This window comes from Chroicocephalus ridibundus, chromosome 18, assembly GCF_963924245.1.
Source record: "Chroicocephalus ridibundus chromosome 18, bChrRid1.1, whole genome shotgun sequence".
Lineage (NCBI taxonomy): Eukaryota > Metazoa > Chordata > Aves > Charadriiformes > Laridae > Chroicocephalus > Chroicocephalus ridibundus.
In genome coordinates this window covers 32,273-55,591 of record NC_086301.1, presented here as the reverse complement: position 1 = coordinate 55,591, position 23,319 = coordinate 32,273, and the positions used below count along the sequence as shown (strand labels likewise).

The 23,319-nt window shown below is 52.9% G+C and overlaps 1 protein-coding gene across 6 annotated transcripts; it reads left to right on the top strand.

The window, feature by feature from the left end:
• The first annotated feature begins 12 nt into the window (after positions 1 to 12).
• On the top strand, positions 13 to 21,626 carry C2CD2L (C2CD2 like). Of its 6 annotated transcripts, none has more exons than XM_063355112.1 (15): positions 13 to 86; positions 692 to 825; positions 6,549 to 6,644; positions 7,125 to 7,244; positions 9,122 to 9,232; positions 10,106 to 10,219; positions 10,842 to 10,959; positions 11,125 to 11,248; positions 11,800 to 11,864; positions 12,436 to 12,563; positions 12,860 to 13,031; positions 13,804 to 13,905; positions 14,492 to 14,625; positions 15,144 to 15,426; positions 16,719 to 21,626. In XM_063355112.1, exons 3-15 carry the CDS (start codon positions 6,642 to 6,644, stop codon positions 16,937 to 16,939), a joined length of 1,695 nt encoding a protein of 564 aa, XP_063211182.1. In that variant the 5' UTR covers positions 13 to 86; positions 692 to 825; positions 6,549 to 6,641; the 3' UTR covers positions 16,940 to 21,626. The 6 variants fall into 6 exon arrangements, with proteins under 6 accessions (XP_063211182.1, XP_063211184.1, XP_063211183.1 ...); XM_063355116.1 differs by lacking the exons at positions 13 to 86; positions 692 to 825 and adding an exon at positions 934 to 1,239 and having other exon boundaries at positions 16,719 to 16,928; positions 21,208 to 21,626; XM_063355114.1 differs by lacking the exons at positions 13 to 86; positions 692 to 825 and adding an exon at positions 524 to 629.
• The last annotated feature ends 1,693 nt before the right edge of the window (positions 21,627 to 23,319 follow it).

The window sequence follows — 23,319 nt, the reverse complement described above, 5'->3', positions numbered from 1 at the left end:
GGGCAGCAGCGCCGGCGGGCGGTCTGGTAACAGCACGGCTTAAAATGCTTTAGCCCAGAGAGCCGCTCTGGAACGGTCCTGGAACGGTACTTTAACCCCCGAGCTACTGGGTAAAAGGAGCAGGGGAAGGACCTCCCTCCACACTGCGGGTTTTCTGAAAAAAATTTAACTTGAGGAAAACCAGGTGAAACTATTCCATGAATTCTGCGGAGTTTCTGTATGGTTTTAGGGTGACTGAAACTGAACTGTTTTGGCCGAAAAAAAGACCTCCTTACCACCGTAAAACTGCCGCTAAGATGTTCTTCCCGTGCCTTTGATTATTTTACAGTGTTAATGCATTTAGGAATACAAGGTTAAACTGCGTGTTTGGACGCGGTCCCTTCACTCTTCTCTGGAGGGAAGCAGCTGTTGCCCTCGTGAGAACGACGTCCGCAGCGTGGCTGGGATGTTTGCTGCTGTTTCAAAGGCTTTCAGGAGAGCAGCGGACAACGCTTCTCCTTACCCTCTTCTCCAAAGGGACCAGAACGTTAACCATCCCAGAAGATAACGAAATAGAGGGGAAAAAACATTTATAAGCAGGGCACAATACGTGGAAGTACCTCTCTTTGATTTTGCCCACTGAAACGAAGGTGCGGTACCAGTGGTGACAGACCTTATTACTTATAACGTGACAACGCTTTTCCTTTTCTAGCCATAAACGGAGCGGAACGAGACCCGAGGCAGCGTCTTACTCGAGCTCTGCAGCCGCTGGGGGGGTCGTAAGGGCTGTCGGAGCCCCAGGAGGTTATTTTTGCGCAGCCGGGGCCCGCGGACGCCCCGTCGCCGGTGAGCCGAGGGGAGCCGGGGGGGGGGCGGGGGTCCGCCGGGCCGCGGGGGGTCGCCCCAGCGCCGGCAGGAGGCGGGGGCCGGGGCGGCGGTCGTGCGCAGGCGCCTCCCGGTGGGAGGTGGCAGCGGCCGGGCCGCGGCCCGCCCGCCGGCCCGCCCTGAGCCGCCATGGGGCCGGATCCGGGCTGGGCCGCGCTGGTGCTGCTCTTCGCCGCCTCGCTGCTCACCGTCGCGGCCTGGCTGCTGCAGTACTGGCGGTCGGCGGGCCCGCGGGCGGGGCGGCGGCGCGGGGCGGCGGCGGAGGAGGCCGGGGCCCGGGCGCTGCTCGCCGCGCTGCTCGCCCTCCGGTCCCTGCGGGAGCAGTGGCAGCGGGCCTGGGTGCGAGCCCTCAACGGCCAGGCGCGCCGGCACGGGGTACGGCGGGGCCCGGGCGGGCGGCGGCGGGGGAGCGGCGGCGGCTGCTTTGTCGGCCGGCTGCGGGGAAGCCTGCCTGGCCGGGGGCTCGGCCTCGGCCGCTTCTGGTGTCTGTCCCCGCCAGTCTCCCGGCGCTGCCGTGGTAGTTCTGAAGCTCACGAAGGGGAAGAGGCCTCGCTGCTCCCGTGTGGGAAGAGCCGCAGAGCAGCCTGCGCCGCCCGCGGGGCTGGGGCTTCTGCCCGCAGGAGCCGAGGTCCAAAGTCTGCCGCAGCCTTCTCCTCCTCTGTCGCGTGAACGGAAGGGGGGAGTCTTTTTGTTAAGTTGCGTGGGAGAATCAAGAGCTGAAAAAGGTTAGCACGAAGCTAACGCGCTTGAAGAAAAGGAAATTAAAGTCTTGAAGAATGCGATGCGAGCCTCCGCTTGAGTTTTCCAACCAGATTGGAAAGCTCTCTCCGGTTTTGACACAGTGAGTTAAGTTCTGGGCTAGAGGCAGGACAGAACAGGAGGTCTCTTGGTGCAGCACAACCATGTGGGAAAGATCAGGCCATTGGGAGGTGGGGAGGAATGAGAAATTATTACTCCACCTGCCCCCAGCCGTTGTTAGGTGTAGCAGCGAAACAGGCTTTGTAAAGTCTAACCCCATAGGTAACGTTATGACTTTAGCTCCTTCGGGAGTGTTTGTGCAGTGGTGTTTCCAGCGTACATTCTGTAGCTCTTTGTTCCTCTGTATTTTCATTTGCCTCACTGTAATCCCCTGATAATAACTCGCTTGGGTGAGATGAAGAAATTGGATCTTTGAGGCAGGCAGCTTTGGAAGAAATGCTTGGTTTTGTTATGTGTCACCAGCACGGTACCTGTCTGTTTTTTCGGGAAAGTCCTTTAAATGCAGCCACTTGAAGAAAGGCTGCAGAACCTGAATGAGCGCTCTATGAAGTGTGACTGAAGGAGGGCTTCATCAGCAAGTCCGGAGCAGTTCAGTTTTTGCCTTTACGTTTCCTGCCTAATGTAGATAGTGTGCTGTCTGGCATCTTGAGAGCAGATGGGTTAGTAAGGCTCGTTAAGCAGTTGCACTTGAAAGTAACTGCCCAAGACACAACAAATCTTAACTGCGTAGGTTAAGTGCGGTGTTCTTGAAGTTCAGCAGTCCTTAATTGTAGAGAGCAGAACCCTTTTTGAAAGGATTTAATCAAATGAGCTCCTTCAAAGCGCAGAGCAAGGGCTGTGATTATTTTTAGATGACGGTTGCCTCCTGGCATTAGGAAGTACAAAATAACCAGAATGGGATATTTGTGCATAATAACCCACTTCTCTGTTCCTTTTTCCAGCCTCGGACTGGGAATGTTTTTATTTCACTGGTGTCGAGTATCATAGGACCCGGAATGTTTAAAAATATTGTCCACTGCTCCTTTTGAAAGGATGTATGAAGTCACCTAAGACTGGGTAACGTGGATTTTTAGCAGAGACTGTTAAGGTTTTGTGAAGAAAATCATCGCCGGTACTGCCTGGTTCTGGTACCCCGTGTGTTGGCCAGGTGGGAACAAAGAGTTTCTTGGGAAACTTTGTCGTCTCACTCCTGCGAGGTGACATGGTTGTGCATTACGACTTGGGAGAGCAGCGTGTCTCGTGGCAAGTTTTGTTCTCGTAAGAAACACGTAGAATCAGCCTCTGCAAGTATTGTGCAGGCATGAATGCGGATGGTCAGCCTGTGTATGACTGCAGACCCCTGTTACTCGGCTGATGTTTTTACCTGCTGAATTATATTTTCTGCCTGTTACAGATGGATTAGGGAATTGACTTGTTCCAAACGTTACTCGTCTTACGTATGCTGCGTCTTCCTATTTCAAGATGTGTCAGAGACCCTGCTCCTGAAACAGGGTGTTGCTTATTGACATGGTTTTGGACAGATTTGGTTCATTGGACTGGTCTCACTGATGCTCCTTGGCTGGTTTTTATTGTTTTCCTTTTGAAGAAAGAATTTTTTTTTTTATTTTTCCACTGTGTTCAGTCCTTTGCTTTCCCATCTAAGGTTCTCTGTGCGTGGCGTGACTTCGCACCTCCTCCTTTGCCTTGTTAGATTGACTTGGAAAGGTTGGCGGAGTTCTTCCTTTGTTGCTACTTGTGATAAGTGAAATTGTCCTTTTTAACAGAAGTGTAGTAGCACCTGGTCTCTCTTTCCCGCTGGCTAGCGTTAGAAAATGGGAACGGATCTTTGTTTCCCTGTTCAGGTTCTGATGGTGTCAAAGGATGGAGTACTCAAAGTTCGTTGCTTTTAGGATGAGCTTATGCTCTGACGGGTTTTCAAGAGGCCGAGTGCTCTGTTCCCAAGAGGTTTGTGGAAAAACGCATCTTTCCACAAAGGTGCAGTTATCTGCCAGACGCAGGGATAAAGATCAAGTTAACTGTCAAACTGTCAGCTGGGCCTGCTTTTTGAATTCGGTCATTCCTTCTCTGTTGATTCTTTGTTTTTTTAATTTCCTTTGATGTTGTCAATTGCCTGCGCTTATTTGTTGGCGACTGAGAGAGGTCTCGTAAAAGAAGTTCAGTGCAATTAGGAGAAGTCAGCCTCAGGTGGACTGCAGTCTTCTCCGTGTAGTCCGTGCACGCTTTCTGAAGGCTACGAAACAGACTTGTTTTGGGCTGGGGGTATGTTAGGGTTTTTTTTTGTTTGTTTTGTTCTTTTAATGAAGTTGTGTAAAGCATAGTCCTGCAATCTGCCGAGATCTTGAAGCTTTTCTCCTTTCTTGTGGTGCAATGTGGTTTTCGGGTAAACCTCTGTTTAGAATCAGTGGCAATTCTGTTGCTGAAAACGCACTAGCCTCGGTGGTAAAAGGCATTCCCGAGCTCCCTCACGCACCCCCAGTCCCTGTCTCCTACGAAATTATTCTTGCGTCCGCTTGAGGGAAGGGACATAAGGCTGACGGCGCTCACCGCGATTGACAGCGGCTCCTTCCCCCTCCCCGTCTGACTCCAGCCCTGCTCCCCTTTTGAGTCCCAAGGGGAGCCGGGGATAGGTTTATGCTTAGAAGCGAGCGATCTCACTTTCTCCTGGGTAGACTTATTCTTAGCTCCTTTTGCTGTCATATTTTTTTAATTTTAGCTGTATCAACTGCCAAAAAGCCGTATGGAAAGGCAGCTCTGCAAAGCTAGGCTTGATTATTGGGGAGGAGCAGATGGTCGTGAGTACGTCAGGCTCTCGATGTGGACACAGAATGGTGGAGGGTCTCGGCCCTTAGATTTATAAGCCCGCTTTCACGGGTTTGCTGGTGTGGCTGGGGAAGAACCGTAGATTCCTGTCTTGATTGCCTGTTCAAGAGCTATCTTTACCATCCTCTGAGTGGGCTGTCTCATTTTCCCTTGTGCGTAGCCGCAAGAAAGGGAAAGGAAAATGCCTAAACTGTGGTGGAAGTCTCATGGTTCACCATAAAAGGATAATAGAGGGAGGCTGGCGTTCCAGAGTCCTAGTCCTGGAGGAACGCTGCACAGATGCTTCCTCCTTGATAGTCTGTTTCCTTCTGTGGTTGTGTTGTTTCTGCATGGCTTCTTTCAGCTTGGTGAATTTTAAAAGAATATGTCCTAATCTCAGGTCTAGGTTTGCCCGTGTTTCCTCGTGTTTCTGAATCATGGTGAACGTGAGAACATGAAGTATCTGGTAGGAGCTTTATAGGAGCGCATTTGTGGTCCGAGCGCAACAGCATCTGAATTCGGGTGGATCCTGCGAGGAGCATGATCCAAGGGAGACGGCAGTGGGCAGATGAGGGTCGGTCTGCCTCCCAGCAGTGTCTCATTCTCATCCCTGGTAGTCGAGATGGTGGCTTCGGTCACCAGGCGTCGCTTTTTTCTTTAAATGCTTAAATGATCTTTAAACGTTAGCAGCTGGTATTTCATATTTCCTACTCAGATTTCAAGTTATTTGCCTTAAAATTGGTCAAAGGCTTAAAAGGAACTGACTTGCCTCTCAAGCATGTGGTACCCTCCTTGTTGTATTTTTCCTCTGTGTTTTCTCCCTGCACTGGGGTTAGATTCATGCTACCTTGTGCATGCTGCTCACTCTGACTAGGCTGAGGAACTTTGAAGTTGGCCAGTGTGTCCCGGTTGAGTGAGACTGACGTGTTGGGAACAACAGGGCAGCGGTTTGCCACTGATGGTTATGTACTCGAGTCATTGGGCAAAGGTTCTGGTCACGGAGAGAAAGGCGTAATCTGATAATCTGGACTGACCCAGGTGGGCGAACACGGCTCTGGCGGAGGAGGCTTGCTAGGAGAAACAGCAGGCATTACTGGTGTGAAGCAGCGGGGAGTGGTCTGACTGGTTTCTCCGTTAAGTCTTTCAGTTTTGAAATTTGGTCACCGGGAGAGCTGCCTCATGCCTGCATTGAGAGGAGGGCACGCGTCCGGACTAATGTTTTGTGGGCAAGCGTCTATTCGGGTTGTAGTATGTATTCTGGCCAGATTAGCATCCGAGAGCCCCCTCCACCCTCCTGTCGCCTGGGTCTCTCTGTTGCATGGAGGTGGCGGCGCGCAGTCTCATTCACTAGAGCAAGGGTGCAGCTTCCCACACCTTCACGTTCTCGCTCAGTCACCCTGGCCCTAAAACACGAGCAGCTTGGCAAACGGTCGTGTCCTTGTGCTCAGATTGCCTGCTTGCTCTCTCTTTTTGCCCCTTGTGCGCAGAGGGGAATCTTTGAGGGACAGGTTTCGTGCAGGCGTGCTCGCAGCCTTGTGTTTCCAGAGAAGGGTTCTCCGTAAGGAACCGGCCCTGTTATACGGGGAAATAAACAAAGAAGAGGGATGCTTCCACAGTGGAGACTGTAATCTAGTAAACCAGGAGCGGGTGGAAAAAGGGAACAAGTCAAGCACAGGAGCCAGTGTACCATATGCTGAGGGTTGATTTTGTTGTCGTTGATTGGTTTTTTTGGTTTACTTAGGGCAGGATTAGCACAGAGAGGGGAGAGAGAAGAGAAACAGTAAAGCTTCTGCAATGAAGAAGGGTTAAGGCACTTCACTTACAGTTGATTGCTATCCAGAACAATTTTCCGTTCTCGTTTGGGCTTGCCTGCCTGAAATTAATGTCGTGTTTGTGAGTCTAAGCCTTGTCTGCAGACCTCGTTCCCTTTCTCTGTACGGACAAGCCAAGGTGGGTAGAACTGCAGCGTGCGATGGTTCTGCGTGACAGTTGGATTTATGGAAACGGACCAGAGTATCTCTGGGGCCCTGCGTCAGAATCATTCGTCCTCTTTGAAACTATCTGGGATACCTTGACCACTGGGAACTAACAGAGTTCTCTTTTTTTATTTTTTTTTTTTTTTGTAGAGTTCAGTGCAGATCACATTTGAAGAGGGTCCTCAGTTACCACCAACTGCAAATATAAGTTGTGTGACGTGCAAGGGACAGTCAGACCACAGCATGGTAAAGTTTTCCTGTTCTGAATTGTACGGTGCGGTGGTTCTCTGTTGACTTGACGGCGTGTTCTTTGGAGGTTGCTGATGGGGATGGTGGAGCCGGGGAAGTTTTGGGCGCGGTCTGTTGAGTTCAGAGGCCTGTCAATGGGCTTGTGAGATTGCAGCTCTGGGGCTGCGTGTTGGTGAGCTCTGGGAGAGCCCCGGGGGGAGGTGTGTTGGTGGAGCTGGGGCGTATGGGTGCTGAGCCCCAGCATCGGGGTCCTTCAGTGGGGAGGAGAAGGAAGCTCCTGTCACCGATACGTCTTTACTGCCTCACGTACAGAGTCTGAAATGGCAGGTTTGCAGCGCGGAACTAGGTCTGGGAGTAAGCCCGGTATTTCTTTCCTGCCATGATGGGTCAACCTTGCCTGTCGCTGTTAGAGGTTTTGCTATCGCATGGCTGCCTTTCACCAAGGACACGAACTCATCTCCCCCCTTTTCTCTCCAGGTGCTATACTGCCGTCTGTCTGCTGAAGGTGTGAAATTCCCTGTCTCTGTTACTCAGCAGTCCCCAGTTGCTGTTTCTGTGGACACCTATCATGTCACTTTGGCTGTGCTGCAGGCTCAGGTAACAGTCGTAAAAAGTTAGCCATTGAACTTGTTCTTTGACCCGGCCCCGCACCGATCGAGGGAGGAGGATGCCATTTAGTGCAAACGAAGGCCTCGTTGTGCTGGAAGAAGCAGAGTGCTGTCACTAATGTTTGGCAGGGTGGCAAATGTTCCCGATCTGTGTGCTAAGTCCTGTTTTAGGAGTCTTGTTCTGCAGGTTTCAGCTATGTCACTTAGCTGCCACAAAATCCAGAGAGGTTTGAGGCATGGCAGCGTTCTGTACTGTGTTTTTAAGCGTGTGTTTAAAAAGCAAAACGTCCACAGAGTTCAACTTCCCTCGCGGTGTGATGGGTAGGGAAAGATGAGTCCTGTCTGTATGTGTAATTATGGTGGTGTTATGGTTGTTGGTGTGAAATCCATTGTGCAGAGTGGTTTGATGGTCAGTGCTCCCCTTAATACATTCACAACAGTGTGATAAAGATTTTCTTTTTTTTTTTTTTTTTGTGTTGAATATTGGAGATGTTTCTTCCAGAAGAGAAGCTCTGTGAAATCGCCATGGGTGGTAACTCTATAGTCAATTTCTGGCTGGATTTTCTTCTCTGGGGTACGATTTTGTTCCCATGGTGAAGAAGGGCGTGACGCTGGAGACAGTATCTTGCTTGGGGACTGTGCGCTCGTTTGACTATAGGGAGACATAGTGAAATTAAAATTCTGCGGTGACAGCAGCCAGTCTCATGCTACTGCAGGTATTGCAGTTGGAAGGTTGTCCCAGAACCCTTTTGCTGTCAGAAGCTTTATTAAAATTTTCAACCTACATTTATCAGATCCATCCTGGTTTGGTTTTGTGCCTCCATTCTGTGGTCGGTTAAATGGCTCCCCTCGGCATTGAGCACTCCTGCTGCTGATCTAGTTGTGGGCAGCAGCTGCGGCCACTTCTCATTTTTGTGTAGTCTCTGGGAGCCAGGTGGCCTTTGTCACCTCTCATCGAATCGCTCCTCTATTCAGTGGCGCTTTCTAGGTCTCCTTGTCTGCCCCGATGAAGTTTTGGGTTGATTGTTCTTGTAGAGAATTGCATGTGGTATTCTAATTGATGTCTTGCTGCTGCTCTGTGAAACTCTGGTGAGGTTACCACGTGCCCGTTGGTCGGAATGCTTCAAGTATGGTATTCCCAAATGTTCCTTGTCTCTTCTATGGACCTGTTACTTACCTGGCTACCGTGTCCCGGATCTGTTGCTTTTGACTGATAACCCTCTGTGTTCACAGTAAATAAATGTTAGTCTGTCAGTTACTTTAAAACTATGTTAAATTTCATTCCCCTGTTTTTACTAGACATATCGGGCCAGGAGTTCTTCCCGTGTGGTCGTGTTCCTGTCTGTTGCATTAAGGATGACTTTCGGGCGTATGGGTGTGCAACTTTTCAACTGAACTACAGGATGGTGTACAGTCTGGTTTGTCGTTGCAGACTATGGGTGACCTGGAGGAGTTTTCAATCTGAGGATGATCTCCTAGAGGCGCTTTTCTGACTTATAAATGGCCGTGCTTGGGTTTGGCAATGGTTCATTGCTGTAGCTCAGTAAATATCGCGTGTCAGTGCTCAGGTTGCTCTTTTGGATTGTCCTGACGGCTTTTTCTTCAGCATAAGAAATAACCTGTCGTTTTTCCCTCTAATGGCGCCTGGGCATCCAAGGGCAGCGAGGAAGCCAGATCTCGCTATGGAGTGATGAGGCTTCTGCAGCTGCTACTTCCCATAGGCTCAGGACCACTCATGTTCTTACGTTCTGTCTCTTATTGTTGCACTGGTGCGAGGACTTTTCAGTTGCTGAGTTTGAAGTGGGGCAAAAAGCACCTAATGGAAAGAGAAACTGTTCTTGACTATGAGTTTTTGTTCTGGGCCAGGTGGAGATCAACTTGGAGGAGATACAGAATGAAGGTCTCCTGGTGTCGTGGACGTTCAAGGACAGACCAGACTTGAATCTTTCAGTTGTTCCGAGACTTCAGCTTCGCGAGGTGAGCAGCAAACAGTGGGAGGCTGGACTCGCATGGAGGAAGGGCAGGAGGGGCAAAAACAGGGGCTGAGCCAGGAGGAAGGCTGCTGCAGAGGGGAGAGATCGGCAACTCGCTGTCATGGCCGTTCAGGGCGAGGGAGGGGATTCTTTTGCCCTGGAATCGATACTCGCTCAGCTCTCTCAAAACAGCGCATCCTCAAGAGGGCCGAAGCCGTACTGATGTCTGTTGTCCGAGTTTGGTGTAACAGCTGAATGGGAGTGTGTGTAGCAAAAAAGGCTGTCTGTCTATGTAGGTCCTCCTGCTGTTGTCAGATGTAGGGCTGCAAAATGAGCTGGGTTGGTTTGTTTGGGGTGTTTTGGTGGATTGTGGGGTTTTTGTTTGTTTGTTTTGGGCTTTTTTGAGAGGTTAGTGTGCAGAACCTGGGGGTATTAGAGGTTTAACAAGGTGAATCTTCTGTGATCCAAATCGATTGGTTGTTTTGTTTGTTTTATTGACACTTGTGTTGCTTTATCCTGAGTAGCTGTAGGAGTTTGGCTATTCTCCCAAAAGTATGGTAGTACCATCTCGCAAAGCGGTGAGGGCGTGGGAAACCAAAAGGTGTATTGTCAAAATTTGCAACTGGTAGTCTACAGATGTCAAGGCTTAGTTTATCTCGTTTAGAGAGCTCACATTTGCCTGCAGCTGTTAAACAGAAGCTTTAAGCACTGGGAAGAGCAAGTACAGGATACGGGAAGAGTACGTGGGAGGTTATTACCAGGAGAAAGACCGCTTAGCGTCTTAAAAGCTTGAGAGGCAGTTGGAGCTGTATAAGGAGAAAATATGTCTGCCCCGTTATGACCTTCCTGCGTTTCCTCTTTGATTTGCGGAGAGAAGAATGAAGGGAGAGCGGATCTGTCCACCATAAAAGATCTGATCGAGGATACCATTGTCAGCACGCAGCCAGCCATGATGGTGAACCTGAAGGCCTGCACCGCTGGAGCCGGTGCGGTAAGGCGATCTCCTCATGTCATTCTTGTGCCTCAAACACTGCCACAGGGGACTTCTGAGGGCCCGTGCTCAGGCAGGAATCCAAGTGTTGAGACTCGCTTCTGGGTGACAGCCACATCCTGACCCGCGCTGTCACAGGAGTTGGGGTGCTGTGGCATGGGGAGGAGGGATAAGTAGAAACTACTCTGAAGGGCAGCTCTCTTTGTACCTTGTTTCCTGAACACTGAGCACCAGTTGTGTTGAGGTGGAGCCAGACTGCCTGAGAGGCATCCCTACTTCGGCAGTCTCTCTGTTGCTCTGAAAACAAGGCTCTGTCCAGGGCAGCCTTTACAGGCGTGGAATGGTCCGTGGTTTGTCGTCTTCAGTTGCCCATCTGGTAGCCAGCAAGCATGTTCTCGTCTGTCTCTTTTCCTGTCTGCCTTAAATTTCCCATCTGAAGTAACATGTGGGCCCACCAGAATAGCCTGAGGAACCTGCAGCATCTCTTGATGGCTCTGTGGGTATTGCCCTCTGTTGGCGTGAGGAGCTACTTAGTAGATGTGAGGACAAACATCATGCGTCTTGCTGCTGTCTGCTGGCGAGTGAACGATAAGGCATCGGTCTCGCTCTCATCATTTCTCAGGTACCCAGCAATAAGTTGACTCGAGAGTCCCCGTCCGGAGTAGCAGCAGCCCCTCTGGGTTCTAAGCTGTTGCTCCGGAATCTTCGAGTGCTGAACTTGGGCTGCCAGGGGAAGGGAGGTAAGCGTGAAAACGTTGCTCATCTGCAGGGGAAAGTGCGCAGGTGGTGAGATTGGAGCGAGTGGCTGTTTTGGGTGGGTTTGAATGGAAAAGAGGGGTGTGCATCCAATGAGACGCTGCCTCGTGTTGACGAGCACGCGCGTGCGCTCTGTCCCTCCGTTGCAGGACCGGGGGAGATACGCTGCGTGGCAGAGCTAGACAGCCCCCCGCAGCAGAAGCGGACGAGGCCAGTGACAGCTGGCAGTGCCGGTGCTGCAGCGGAGGTGGAGTGGAATGAGGAGCTCTTTCTGTAAGTGTCTGCGCTCCTCCTGGCTGGCACAGCAGAGGCAGACCAGCGTGGTCTCTGGGTGTCGTTACTGCGCTGTGGTAACTGATGCAGACGGCGCAGAGGTGAAGCCTGCTCTGCAGGGTGTATTTATGCTGCCCACATGCCAGGCTGCCCATCCCGGTGACCGGCCCCAGCTTGCATACATATTTCCTGCTGCCTTGGACACTTTGTGTGTTAACTGGGTGGGCAGAAGTGCTGATCGTGGGCAGCGTGTGGGACCGGCAGGTGCAGAAGGCCTGGAGCGCAAATCTCAGCCTTGCAGACAGATCACACTCTCATCTTCCTGTGGCAGCCTACACAGCCCTTCAGGGGACATGAACCGGAGTTCTCTTCTGTGTAACTTGCTGCTCCTTGTCATGTCGTCCACAATAGCACAGGTGTTACTGGAGCTTTGGAAAAGGTGACGAGGCGTGTGAGGTTTGAGGGAGGCAAGATACGGAATGGAGTTGCTCGCTCTGTGGCCGTTTTGCAAAGATTGCGTGATACCAGCCCGTCTTTTTGTGTTTCAACAGGGAGTTGGGACCTAGAAGTAAAGAGCTGAAGCTACAGGTGCTGAGGAACAACGACGGAGGGGGAAGTGAGTACAGGCAGCTGTAAGATGGATCGTAAGATGGGGAGACAAAAATGACTAAGGGACTTCCTCTGCTTTGGGCCTGTGGTAGTTCTGTGTTGGTACTGTGTGTGATGAACGCTGCAAAGGATTTTTCATATCCAACCTTACGTGAGCCTCTGACTGCGTGAAGTAACTCTGGAGTCTCTTCTTAGTGAAATGCTCTTACTCTGACCTTTTTGGTACCTGGGAAGTTCCCGTGGCCCACTCGTCTCCGCTCTGAAGCGGGGAGAGGGATGCGGGGATTTGCCCCTGGGTGTTGGTAGAACGTCACAGAAGGCTCTTAAGTCTGTTCATTTGTAGTCAGTCAGGGACTAACCGCAGCACCTATTTCTGATGGAGGCCACACAACGGCCACCTCTTTATGGTGAAGAGGAGCGGAGGAGCGCTGCCCGCTCCCTCCCCCCCTCAAACCCAGAGTCGTGGGGATCTGCTTCCCTGGCCCATGGGGTTGCTTCCCAAAAGCAGCCTGGGTTGGCTGGGAGACATCTGAGGTGCCGAGGTCACGCGGTGAGTTTTGTTTTCCTGTTTCTTGCAGATGTGCTGCTGGCACATGCCACACTTTTACTTGATTCTGTGGGCAAACAACCATCCGGGAGACAGGTCTGCTCACTGGCCCCAGCGGCTGGGCGGTCGCTGGCAGCTGAAGCTACTATTATATTAGAGGTGAGCTCAGGACTCCACATGCTTGGCACAAACGCGTGCTCTGGAAGCGTTCGCAATGCAAGCCTCTAGCTGGAGACATGTGTGATTAGGCCTGGGCTCATGGCAGGGAACGGGCAGACCCTTAGGCGGAGGAGAGGTGTTGCCTGGCCCTCGGTTTCTGAGCCTCCCTCCATTCAGCCGACATTGTAGCGGGGATGGTTCCTTGGTGCCCAGAGCAGTAGCTTTCGTCACCCAAATGCCTGCCTTTCCATCTGGGAGGAGGAGAACCTCTCTGAGCTGTGCGTTACTCTTTGTAGCTGCTGTTCCAGGAGTCTTCTGCATCTTTGAATGCTCAGCACGCCACGTCTCTGCGAACCAGCATCACCCCCACTAAGAAGGTGGAGATGGACCGGACCATCATGCCCGATGGCACCATCGTGACTACTGTCACCACGATTCAGTCCCGGCCCAAGGCAGACTGCAAACTGGGTGAGGCTGCCTTGTGGCAGGTGTCTTGTACGAGTGGCTGCTGTTGGGGCGCAGACTCAGCCATGGTCTTCCCTGTGCCGCTCACGCGGGCAGTAGCAAAACTGTTCAGCCATCGTACGCTGTGGTTGTTGCAGACTCGCACCTTGTGTGGTGCTTTTGGCTTCTGGGTCAGAACGTGGCCATCGCTGCCATTCCCTTAGCGTCTCGCGTCTGGCTGGAGACTCACGTGTAGCCTTGGGGGAGGGAATTGATGCAGCCCTGTGTTTGGGGGAAGGTGAGAGAGGGACGAGCCTCTCTGACAGACTTTGGTGGCGGGAAGTCCTGACTCAAACGTGTATGCTGCTGCATGCATACCTGCCTGATGTCGGGCTAAGCGTTTTGCCACTTTTCCTCTACTTTCTTCACTGCTAAAGAAGTTAAGCTGTATGTACTGGATGCAGAGCTGAAAGCGTGTTGACCTTGCTTACTAATGGTTGTTGCTCCTTGCAGTCTGATGTCCTGATGAATGTGGTGGTGGATATTCCATGAGGTGGGGCTGGGAAACAGCATGAACGGGGTCTGACGATGGGGCTGCTTCATGTGTCGTCTTCCAATAGGCATCTTACCGCTTCAGTGCGGCAAAGCCTCATGGAGAGAGCCTCTGCAGGCTCTTCGTGCGCACTTGAGTCTTTTGGGGGTGTGCGTAGGGGACCACGATACAGTAGTGAAGTTGCCTAAGCTTCAGCTGCGCTTACTGGTGTCTCCGTCTCTCTGCCTCCCTGTCACTGTGAAGATTCACCATCGAGGTCGCCTTCCAAGGTGGAAGTGACTGAAAAGAAGACAACAGTGCTTTTGGAGAGCGGCTGCCCTCGCGGACCCTTGCCCAGCGGTAGCCGTAAGTGCTTGGAAATCCCAGGCTCTTACTGGAGTGACTGTGTTTTCAGCCTTTCTTGGAGAGTGGCAGTCTGAATGTGGGTGGCCGAACTCGTCTGCGTTTACTGCAGAAGAGAATGTCCATGTGCCCCAGTGAAGGCAGGGCCGTAGGGGTGGTGGCGGGTGGGGCCGGGTAAAAGAAAACCCACTTTGGCTATCCAGTCCATGACTCTGGGTGTCCCCTTTCTCGACATGAACATTCTAGGCTACCTGGGCCCAAAGACCTTTGCTCACCCTCTACTCGGGGCTCTGTTTGACTTTGGAACGGAGCGCTGCGGCCGTTTTGATGGTGTGTGGCCAAGATTGCCCAAATTCTTGGGAGTCTTTGGAAGTCTTAATTGAGCGGGAAGGGTATTTTAATGATATGCCTAGTGGGAAAGCTATATGGAGCTTCCTTCCTTTGGTTTATTCGGGCAAGTCTGTAATAAATTCTGTTCTCTGCCTTTGCGCACGTGCCATTGCCTATTGCAAGCATTGCGGTCAGCAAGTGACCTCTTGCCTGTGCTGAAGATTGCTACCTCAAGCGTTGACATCTTTCTTGTGCTCAGGGGATAGCCATATGCCCAATGGCTTGGATCCGGTGGCCGAGACGGCGATCAGACAGCTGACTGAGACGAATAACAAGCCCGCCAAGAAGACCCCAACAAAACGTAGCACACTGATCATCTCAGGAGTTTCCAAGGTATCTGGTAGTTAGGGGGCTCCGTTTCCAATCTGGGAGGTTGTTTCTAGGGGCGCGTGCGTGAAATGACCCTGTCCTTTAGGGACCAGTCTGGGAAGGTTCCAGCACAGACGACTTGCTCGGCAGAATCCCTTCACTGCTTCCTTGCAGCTCGTCGCTGCTTCCCAGGAAGTGTCAAAGGTACCTTGCCAGTCTTCAGGGCAGCTGCCGGTGGGAGTTCACGAAGGGCAGCCGCAGAAGGGGAGGCTGCTGCCCTAGCTCTTTGGGAACCTCCTGGAGAATCTAAGGAGTTCTCCTTGGACTCGCCTATGGGAGTGAGGGATGTGCTGCGGAATGCTTTGGAATTGGCCGCATTCCTGTATATTTCAGCAAAAGAGTGACGACTGTGCATCGGTGCGGTCTGGCACGGGTGATCGGAACAGGAGCATCCATATGTAGGTGTGGATGGAAGAAAGGAGATGAATGCCATCCTTTAGACCCTCTCTTCCTGTCTGTCTGACCTTCTAACCCCGCTGCAGGTACCTATCGCTCAAGATGAAATGGCACTTTCTCTGGGTTATGCTGCGTCCCTGGAGGCCACAGCGTATGGGGACTCTGCAGCAGAGCGTGCAGCTGACCAGATGCACGATTCTACTGAATCATCACAGCTGCTGGAAGCGTCGCCATCAGGACAAAGGGCCAGTCAGGAGCTGGATGAGACAACGCGATCGGACATCTCTGAGAGACCATCGGTGGAAGACGTTGAGTCTGAAACTGGCTCCACAGGAGCCCTTGAGACCAGGAGCTTGAAAGATCACAAAGGTAAGGATGAACCATTAGAAGTGAGCTAACGTTAGCCTGTTGTATCGAGGACAACGTGATATCTGAGTTTCCCACCCGAACGCAGGGGCTGCGGGCAGCTTTCAGCATGGCAAAGAGCAGTTTCTGCTGGAGTGTGGAAGAGCCTGCCTCCCTTCTACTTTCCAAACTCCTCTCTTTGCAGGTGTCTGATTCCTGTGGCCTTTTCGGTCTCTGTGCTCTCTTAGATGGGAGCCCTGTGCAGTTTCCATGTTCCCAAGAACCTGTTCTCACTCCCTGGCCTCTGGGTCTGCAGATCAGGCGCGTGTCCATAAATAACGATTTTTCCTCTGAATTTAGCTGCCTCTGGCATGGGAATGGAGGCCACCTGACAATGTGGATTGTACAGACCTCGATGCCCTCTCTCTTTCTCAGTTAGCATCAATGTAGTAGCGCCTCTGACCTGCGGTACCGTAGGATGTCCACACGAACTCTTTGCTTTTAAACAACGGAGTCGGCCTGCCCTGACCGAGCTGCTGTTCTGGGCTTTCCAGGCTAGTGTTGATGAGGCAGATAGCGCACCTTGTATTTACCTGCTTGTAGCCGTGACGGTTTCAGTTAGCTACAAACTTACATAACTAAGTGCAAGCCAAAATCTCAATTGCTCAGAATACGAGAGCGGGACAAGTTTTGGGGGGTTGTACCCTGGTACAACCAGGTACGGTTTGACCTGTGGTGGTCCCTTGTTTGCTTGTCAGCAGGTAGAAAGGTGTGCGGCCTGGATTCTTGAGAGACTTGGCGGGCAGGGAAGAGAAGGAAGAAAACACAAAGCAAGCCCCCTGTTGTCTCCTGAAACCGCGGGCCGTTGTTCTAGGAGCTTGATGACTGGCTAACCTGGGCGTCCTTGAGATGGTCTAGTGCGAGAGGCCTTTTCCCTGTTGTGTGCTCCTCCCGGCGTCTCCACATGCAGACGTTCTCACTGGTTTTCCATTCATATGAGTCTTAGCTTTCTACTACAATTCTGCACACTTCCACCGAAGGGAGGACGTTGTTGCGTAAAAGGAGGTTTAGGCAGGGGGGGCATGTGACGGTGTGCTTCGTGAAGCAGCTTGTTGGTATTGCGGTCTGTCCTGAGCATAGGCTTTGCCTTGCAGTCGGGAGCCGGGGTTCGCTGACCTGCCATGCGCTTCCACTGTGCGGGGCAGAAGAGGTCTTTGCTGCTCATCCGAGAGCAGCCGGGTGTGTTATTGCCCCCGAGACTCACCAGGGCAGGATACTAATTATGGTTTCCACCTCCTTCCTTTCTGTCTCTGCAGTTAGCTTTCTTCGGAGTGGCACCAAGCTCATCTTCCGGAGAAGAAGCAAGCAGAAGGAAGCGGGCCTGAGCCAGTCACACGATGACTTGTCCAACGTCACCGCCAACTCCACCACCAGGAAGAAAGCTGGCAGCTTCTCCCGCCGCCTCATCAAGCGCTTCTCCTTCAAGTCTAAATCCAAACCCAAAGCTAGCGACAGCACAACGGCAGGTGAGAATTGAAGGAGGGAGAAGCCTGTTGGAAAGACTGCACAGAGATCCTTTTCTAGTCTCGTCTTCCCACTCCGTGGTATCTGTGACCGCAGTCCAGTTCCTTCCAACCTTGGCTGAGGGAAGACACCCCAGTGCTTTACGCCATTTGGGGAGCGGAGGTGGCGAACCCAGGCTTAGGCTGCTTGTCTGCCTTGGCTTAGCCTTCTCCGACTGTCCTACCCCACCGCACTCTCCCAGAAAATCCAGGTGGCATGCTAATCCCTGCGGGGGTCCCAGGAGCTGCGGAAGCAACTCTGCCTGCGTAGCTGTCTGGCATCACCGGGTGCATTCTGGAAAAGCAGGGCGGGGGGCCTCTCAAGTGGCAACCCTCGGAGCTAAAGATCGAGAAACGACTGGGTTGGCTACATTGCCGAGAAATGTGGGGTGTAGCCTCGCTCAGCTCGTTAGCGAGAGTGGGTGATGCGGTCACTGGCCGCCTAAATGCCCTCATTGCTTCTGCTTGGTGCAGAGGCTGTAACCTGACCGAGGTGCGGTGTGGTGTGGGGCGAAGCGTTCCTGGGCTTTGAGCTGTCAGGAGAACAAGCTGTGGTTCTCCACCTGGCTCTGCCACTGGAACAGTCTCCGTTTCGGACAGTGCTGGGGGATGCCTGCTTTCTGTGTATACTCGTGAAGGAAGGAGTCTCTAAGAAGAAGGAAATTTTAACCACTGGACGAGTTTTGGTAGAAGCCCGGGCCCTTGCAAGAGCGTCTGGTTGGTGCTGTCATGGCCGCAGCCCTCCTCCTGCATCCGCGTTCTTGAGCGGCGAAGGGGCCGTGCTGCACGCCTGCACCAGCTCTTGTACGAGCAGAACCCTTTCCCTCGGGGGCGGTTGGGGGTGCTGCTGGCAGGGTGCCAGGCGGTATTCCAGGCCTACGGAGCGCCTGGCCTCTCACAGTAAGGACAGCAGGGAATGGGGTGATGCTAGTGAAAGGGCAGTCTGACGTGGAGCCTGAAGCCACGTGGTGGAGAGAGGCAAGAATTTATACGCTTTCACTGATGGAAAGGGTTTCCTGGAGCAGAAGGAACCTTTCTTGATTGCATCTGGTGCTCCCTTTCTTCTAGCAAACCTGACCCACCATGTTCAAACAGTAGGCATTTCTGCAGCTGGTACTTGCGTCGGGGGAGATGTGCAGGGGGAAATCGACTCCTTGCGCAGGAGACTGGCCTTCTAGATGAAGGGTTTCCTGATCTCGTGACACGTGCACACTGCAGATATCCCCAGGGCCCCCGTTTGGATAGTGTAACGACGCTCTCTGGAGAAACACTCGTGCCCTGTCAATGCGCCTGGTTTGAACGGAAGCTCCTGCTCTCCTGTGGGTGGTAGAGTTGAGGAGACAGGGCAAAGGGGAGGAAAAACCCCACTGAAGAGCAATCGCCTGGGCCTGGCTGGATTCACCAGCTCTGCTCTCCCGTTACAGTACCTCCCGAGGTGGGGACTGTTGCCCCACCTTACGCAGGACGTGACCAACTGAAAAAGCAGCTGTTCTCTTAACGGTGCGCATAAAACAATGTGTCGTGTTCTTCAGAAGGAGAAATCCTGGCTTACTGATAACGGCCATCGCGTGCCGTTTCCAAAGACCAGAATGTGTTTGGTATGCCGCTGTGAAAGGATTCACAGGTGGGAATTTCAGGGCATCTGTTCAAAGTGTCTGGTGGTAGGAAAGGCCAGAGTCCCCTGGGGCTTGGATTGAAAGTGCCGGTGCTTGCCAGCAGGAGGGATTCTTCCCTGTTTTTCCTGCTGATTCCCCACGAGGTTGGGCATGTGTGAGCAATCGGACTGGTCCAGCTGGCTGACCAGGAACCTCTTCTTCATCTGTTTGGTTTGGTCCGGGCGTCTTTCTGTCATCCCTGAGCTCTTCCACGTCTCTTTGTTTCTTTCCCAGCCCACGCGGTACTGTGGCTGTGTTTGCAGCTCCATGCACCGTTTCTCACTGAAAATAATTTTCCTCAATGCGAGCGACTGGTTCCATGCTGCATCGCTGGTGGAAGCTGGCAATCTGGAGCTCGCCTCTGGCGATGCGGCTGCCAGTCCTTCCTTTGCTGGGTCCGTGCGGCGTCACACGCGGTGCTGGCCTTCGCAGGCACGCGCTTGTTCCCAGAGCCTCAGGGTTTGGTTCCCGTTTGTCATTCTCTCTGGCACCGTCCCTGCTACGACTCTGCCTCTGTCGCTAACAGTACTTGACGCTCCGTTTTTGCTTTTTCTTTATTCTTTTTCAAGACCGTGTCAAAGTTGCTTTGAATGAGGAGTGCTGGCTGAGCCCAGACAGCACCCCTTCTCTAGTGGGATTGCTGTGAAACCTTGCATTAGAAGCGTGCGTTTGAAGGGAAAGGAACTTTCAGAAGAGCCAGCAGCTCTTTAGTTGTGGGTTTACCACAGGACCTTCCATGAGTCTCGTTCAATAGTCCTGTATTCTTTAAGCCGCAAAAGCAGCTCGAGCTGTCTCGGTGCGGAGCAGCTGGAGGTGAATGCCCGAGGCTCCCACCCGCGCTTCTGAAGCGTGAATCTGGAGCTCGTGTACACGAGGAGGGCTGCGAGGGCTAGCACGCAATGTCCTCGTCGCTGTAGACAGGAGGTGGAAAAGGTGAGTGAGGTTTGTGTCCGACAAACACGTATCTAGACTTCCACCTGAATATTTTGGCCTGGCTCGAAGGAAGGAGGCAATAGGAAAGCTAGGAGTAAAACCAAAACTTGAGTTCCTCACCGGCCTTGGAGTCCAAGGATTCCTTTCTAGCCATGTTAAATGGGCAATTCCTGCCATGTGTCTGTATGGAAAGAAAAGAAATGTCTTTTGTATTTAATCCCTGCCTGTGCTTCTGGCTTTAGGACAGAAGAAATGCTATTTGAAACTTGCTTTTCCCTGTTTAACTTCTGGATACCCATGCCTTCACCTCGGTGCCCTTGCGGGGTCTGTGGCATTTCATTATGCCCGGCACCACGGAGCAACCCCAGCGCGCGGTGCGGGCCACCAGATAACGTTTTAAGCTTGAATGGTCCGCAGTTGCCAGGTTGTTGTCTCAGGGTAGGCTCAATATTTGCACCTTGTGAAATCAGTTCTTTACCGAGTATGTGGGGGAAGAGGAGCGGCAGAGCAGCGGGCTTGAACGCACGGAGGCTTCTGACGGAGTTCAACCCTGGTTATGAGGGCCTGCGTTCCAAATGCTGCGTTTCGCTGCCGGCTATACAAGTAGAAATGGTGACTGGTAAATGAAGCCAAAGTATGTATTTTTGGGGGTTGTGGGGTTTTGGTGGGTTTTTTTTTTGTTTGTTTGTTTTCTATTTTGGCTGAACAGAGTTACTAGAACTTACCTATTCTGTGTATTTTTACTTCTCTGAAGAAAATAGATTTCTCTAGCTGTAAGTATGCCTGTAAGTATATTTCTGTCTGGATACATCCTCTCCCCATGTTTTGGTAAGGCTTTTTAAGAGCCTGCCCATCGAAGCATCGGCCCATGAGGGTTATCCTCTCGAGGCGAGAGAAAACAGGTGTGGGAAGAAATGGGGGGAACTGCGAAACCTCGGTGTTTTGGGGGTGCCGTGGGCTCCAGCATGATGGGTGTCTGACCGAGGCCTGATACTTGGAGAGGGCACTAGAAGGGCACCTGTTTGAGGGCAGAGGGATCGCACGCGTGTTTGCATGCGCTTGGAATGAGAGTACACTCTGCGAACACCGGGCACACGGCAAAGAGACTGAGGATGGCAGGGTGGGGCGGGAGAACAGCCTTACCCGCTTCTGTGGTGTCCACAAAATATTTCTTACATGGGCCTCCGCAGGGGCAGACTTGAGCAAGCAAGTCCAGGTTCTGCCCCTGCAAGCACCCTCCTGCTGCGATGTCGAGTTGGGTTTTCAGTTGAGGATGGGTTTTTAGGCAGACCGGCTGAAGAGAGGGAGAGCGAGGAGAGCCGATGTGGCTAGAGAGCTACTCAGAAGACCATTCAGTGGAGGGGAGCGTAATGAAAACTTGAAACCCGGTATAAGAGGGCCACAGGCATGTGCTGTTCCTAGCCTAGAACTGGGCGCATGGCAAAGCATATGCTTACACTGGTTTTGTTCGGCTTTTTTTGTCTTCAGCGATGACGCTTCCTTCCTGTGATGACTTCTCTTGGTTCGTTGTTTGCGAAACCTACAGAGAAGTCATTTCTGGGTAGCTGTCAAGATGCTTGAACGTTGGGTGTCTGGCATTTGCGTGTTTTGGGATCTTTTGCCTTGTTCTCCCTTCCTTCCCTCCCTCCCCCTAGGTCACGGTGAATGTCACGATAGAGTAACAATCCCAGTGGTGGTCAAACTTCTGGAAAAGGTCTTTGTGTACTTGCAGTATCACAGCTCCTTCTACAGGCATGACGGCTCCACGCCACCTTTCCTTGCTCGTACAGGTACTGGACCAAATACCCATGCTGAATTTGAATTAGCGCCTCTCCTTGTGCGTGCTCTTTTGTACTTTGATGCCTTTTCTCTGGGTGGATTATTTTAACCCCAGATTGTTTAGAGGGGGAAAAAAAAAAAAAGGAACTGCGTAGCTATTTAAGAGATGAGAATAATATGACTTATTTCGGACTAAATGAATGAAGTTCTTGCACCTTTGTAAATGTTGAAGAAGAATTCCATTGCTGTGTAATGGCTGAACCTGTTAACTTATTAAACTATATGGAAATCAAAACCTGATGCTGAGTCTTGACTTCATACCCGCGTGAGCGGCGCGAGTTGGGCTTTGGCTTTCTGGACGTTGAGGGAGGGGTTTGATGTAGAGCCTTCTTTTGTAAGACTGTTGTTTCTGAGCAGCCTTTTTTGCCAAACGCAGCTACACGGGTTTACAGGCCCTACGACCGGGGCAAGGGCTGTAGCCTTCGCCTTTCTGGGAGGCAAGGGATGCCCGGGACGTCAGCCCTGGGAGGCGTGAGCGGCGCCGAAGCCTTCAGCTCGCCCCAGCCGTGCGGCAGGACCCTGGGAGGATGGGTTACAGTTCCGAGGGGCGCGGGGAGGGTCCTGCCCTCTCCCTCAGCCCTCGTCCTGGCCTTGTCGGGGCAGGGCCTACAGTCCCGGCTGCAGACAAGGTAGGCCAGAGAGGGGGTGGCCGCGCGTTTCTGCTCCGGGCAGGGCTCGTCCCGCGGGGAAGGAGGTGGCGGCGGGCCGAGACGCTGGCCTTGCGGCGGGGGGCGGGGAGAGACCGTCGCCCACCCCGTTCCTGCGGCGGGAGCCGCCGTCTGACCGCCGCGCTCGGCGGGGCGGGCCGGGGGCGGCCATTGCAGCGCGGCTACCGCGCATGCGCGACGGCCGGCGCGCGGCTCTCCGGGCGGGCACGAGGTACCGCGGCGCGGCCCTGGCGCGTGCGCAGCTCCGCCCTCTCGGCGCGTGCGCAGTGGCGCGAGCAGCCTGGCGGCGCGCGGGGGGAGCCTCCTCACGGCGGCGGCAGGCGAGGGCCAGCGAGGCCCCTCGGGGGCCGCAGGCCCGGGGGTGCCCCCCGCCCGCCTGGGGGTAGTGGGACGGCGGGAGCTGTTGGGAGCGGGCCTTGCCCGTACCCCGTTCGGTTGTGAGAGACGCGTTGCCGCCCCGGCAGCACGGACACGGACCGCGGGAAGCCCCGGAGAAGGGCGGGGGCCTGGTGGTGAACAGAGAAACCCTGTCTCTGAGCGAGAAACCGCTCCCAGTAATAGTCCTCCGTAGGCTACGTCGCTGACGGAACACAGGGTCCGTACGTGCAGCCGAAGGTACGGGGCGTCCGCGTAGGATGTGTGTCTGTGAGAGGGAGACACCGCGTCTGTGAACTCTCGCACTTAAAGAGCTTTACTCTTTGGGAGGACTGAGAATCGGGTAACCGGGGCTACGGAAGAGGAAGGGGGAGAGGGGGCGAGAGGGAGAGAGAACCGTCCAAATTGCACATTTCTCCAGGCGTCACCGAGAGCAGGAGCTGTGGTCTGGTTCCCTGTTCCCAGTTTCTCATTCCTCCCTCTGCCTCTCGTAGCCCGTCTGGATTTTTTTTCCTCAGTCTCTCTCTCGGTCTGTCTCCCTCTTTTAATTCCACGTACTGTCCCATAGCTCCACACTACTTGTTTGTCTTTTCCCATCTCTCTCTGTTCGGTTCCCCATCCCTGTACTTTAATTCCGCCTCTTCTTTGTAGCGTGCTGCTATTTTTTTTCCATTCTGTATTGTGTTCTGTTGGGTCCCTTATCTCTATTTATCAATTCCTCCTTCCCTGCCCTGTGGCCCATTGCTTTTCCCCATTTTATTTCTGCCTCTCACTGTCTGTCTGGCTCCCTGTCCCTGATTTTTTAATTCCTTCCTCTCTGCCCTGTTGCCCATGTGATCTTTTGCTTTTCTCCATCTCTCTCTGGCCGGCTCTCTGTCTCTGTTC

What these genes read in the sequence shown, in the direction of transcription:
- C2CD2L (XM_063355116.1), top strand. Translation starts at nt 994, where the DNA reads ATGGGGCCGGATCCGGGCTGGGCCGCGCTGGTGCTGCTCTTCGCCGCC. An exon ending in GGGCTGCCAGGGGAAGGGAG is followed by an intron (nt 10,960 to 11,124) that starts GTAAGCGTGAAA and finishes CCTCCGTTGCAG; the next exon opens with GACCGGGGGAGATACGCTGC. An exon ending in GAGCTTGAAAGATCACAAAG is followed by an intron (nt 15,427 to 16,718) that starts GTAAGGATGAAC and finishes CTGTCTCTGCAG; the next exon opens with TTAGCTTTCTTCGGAGTGGC.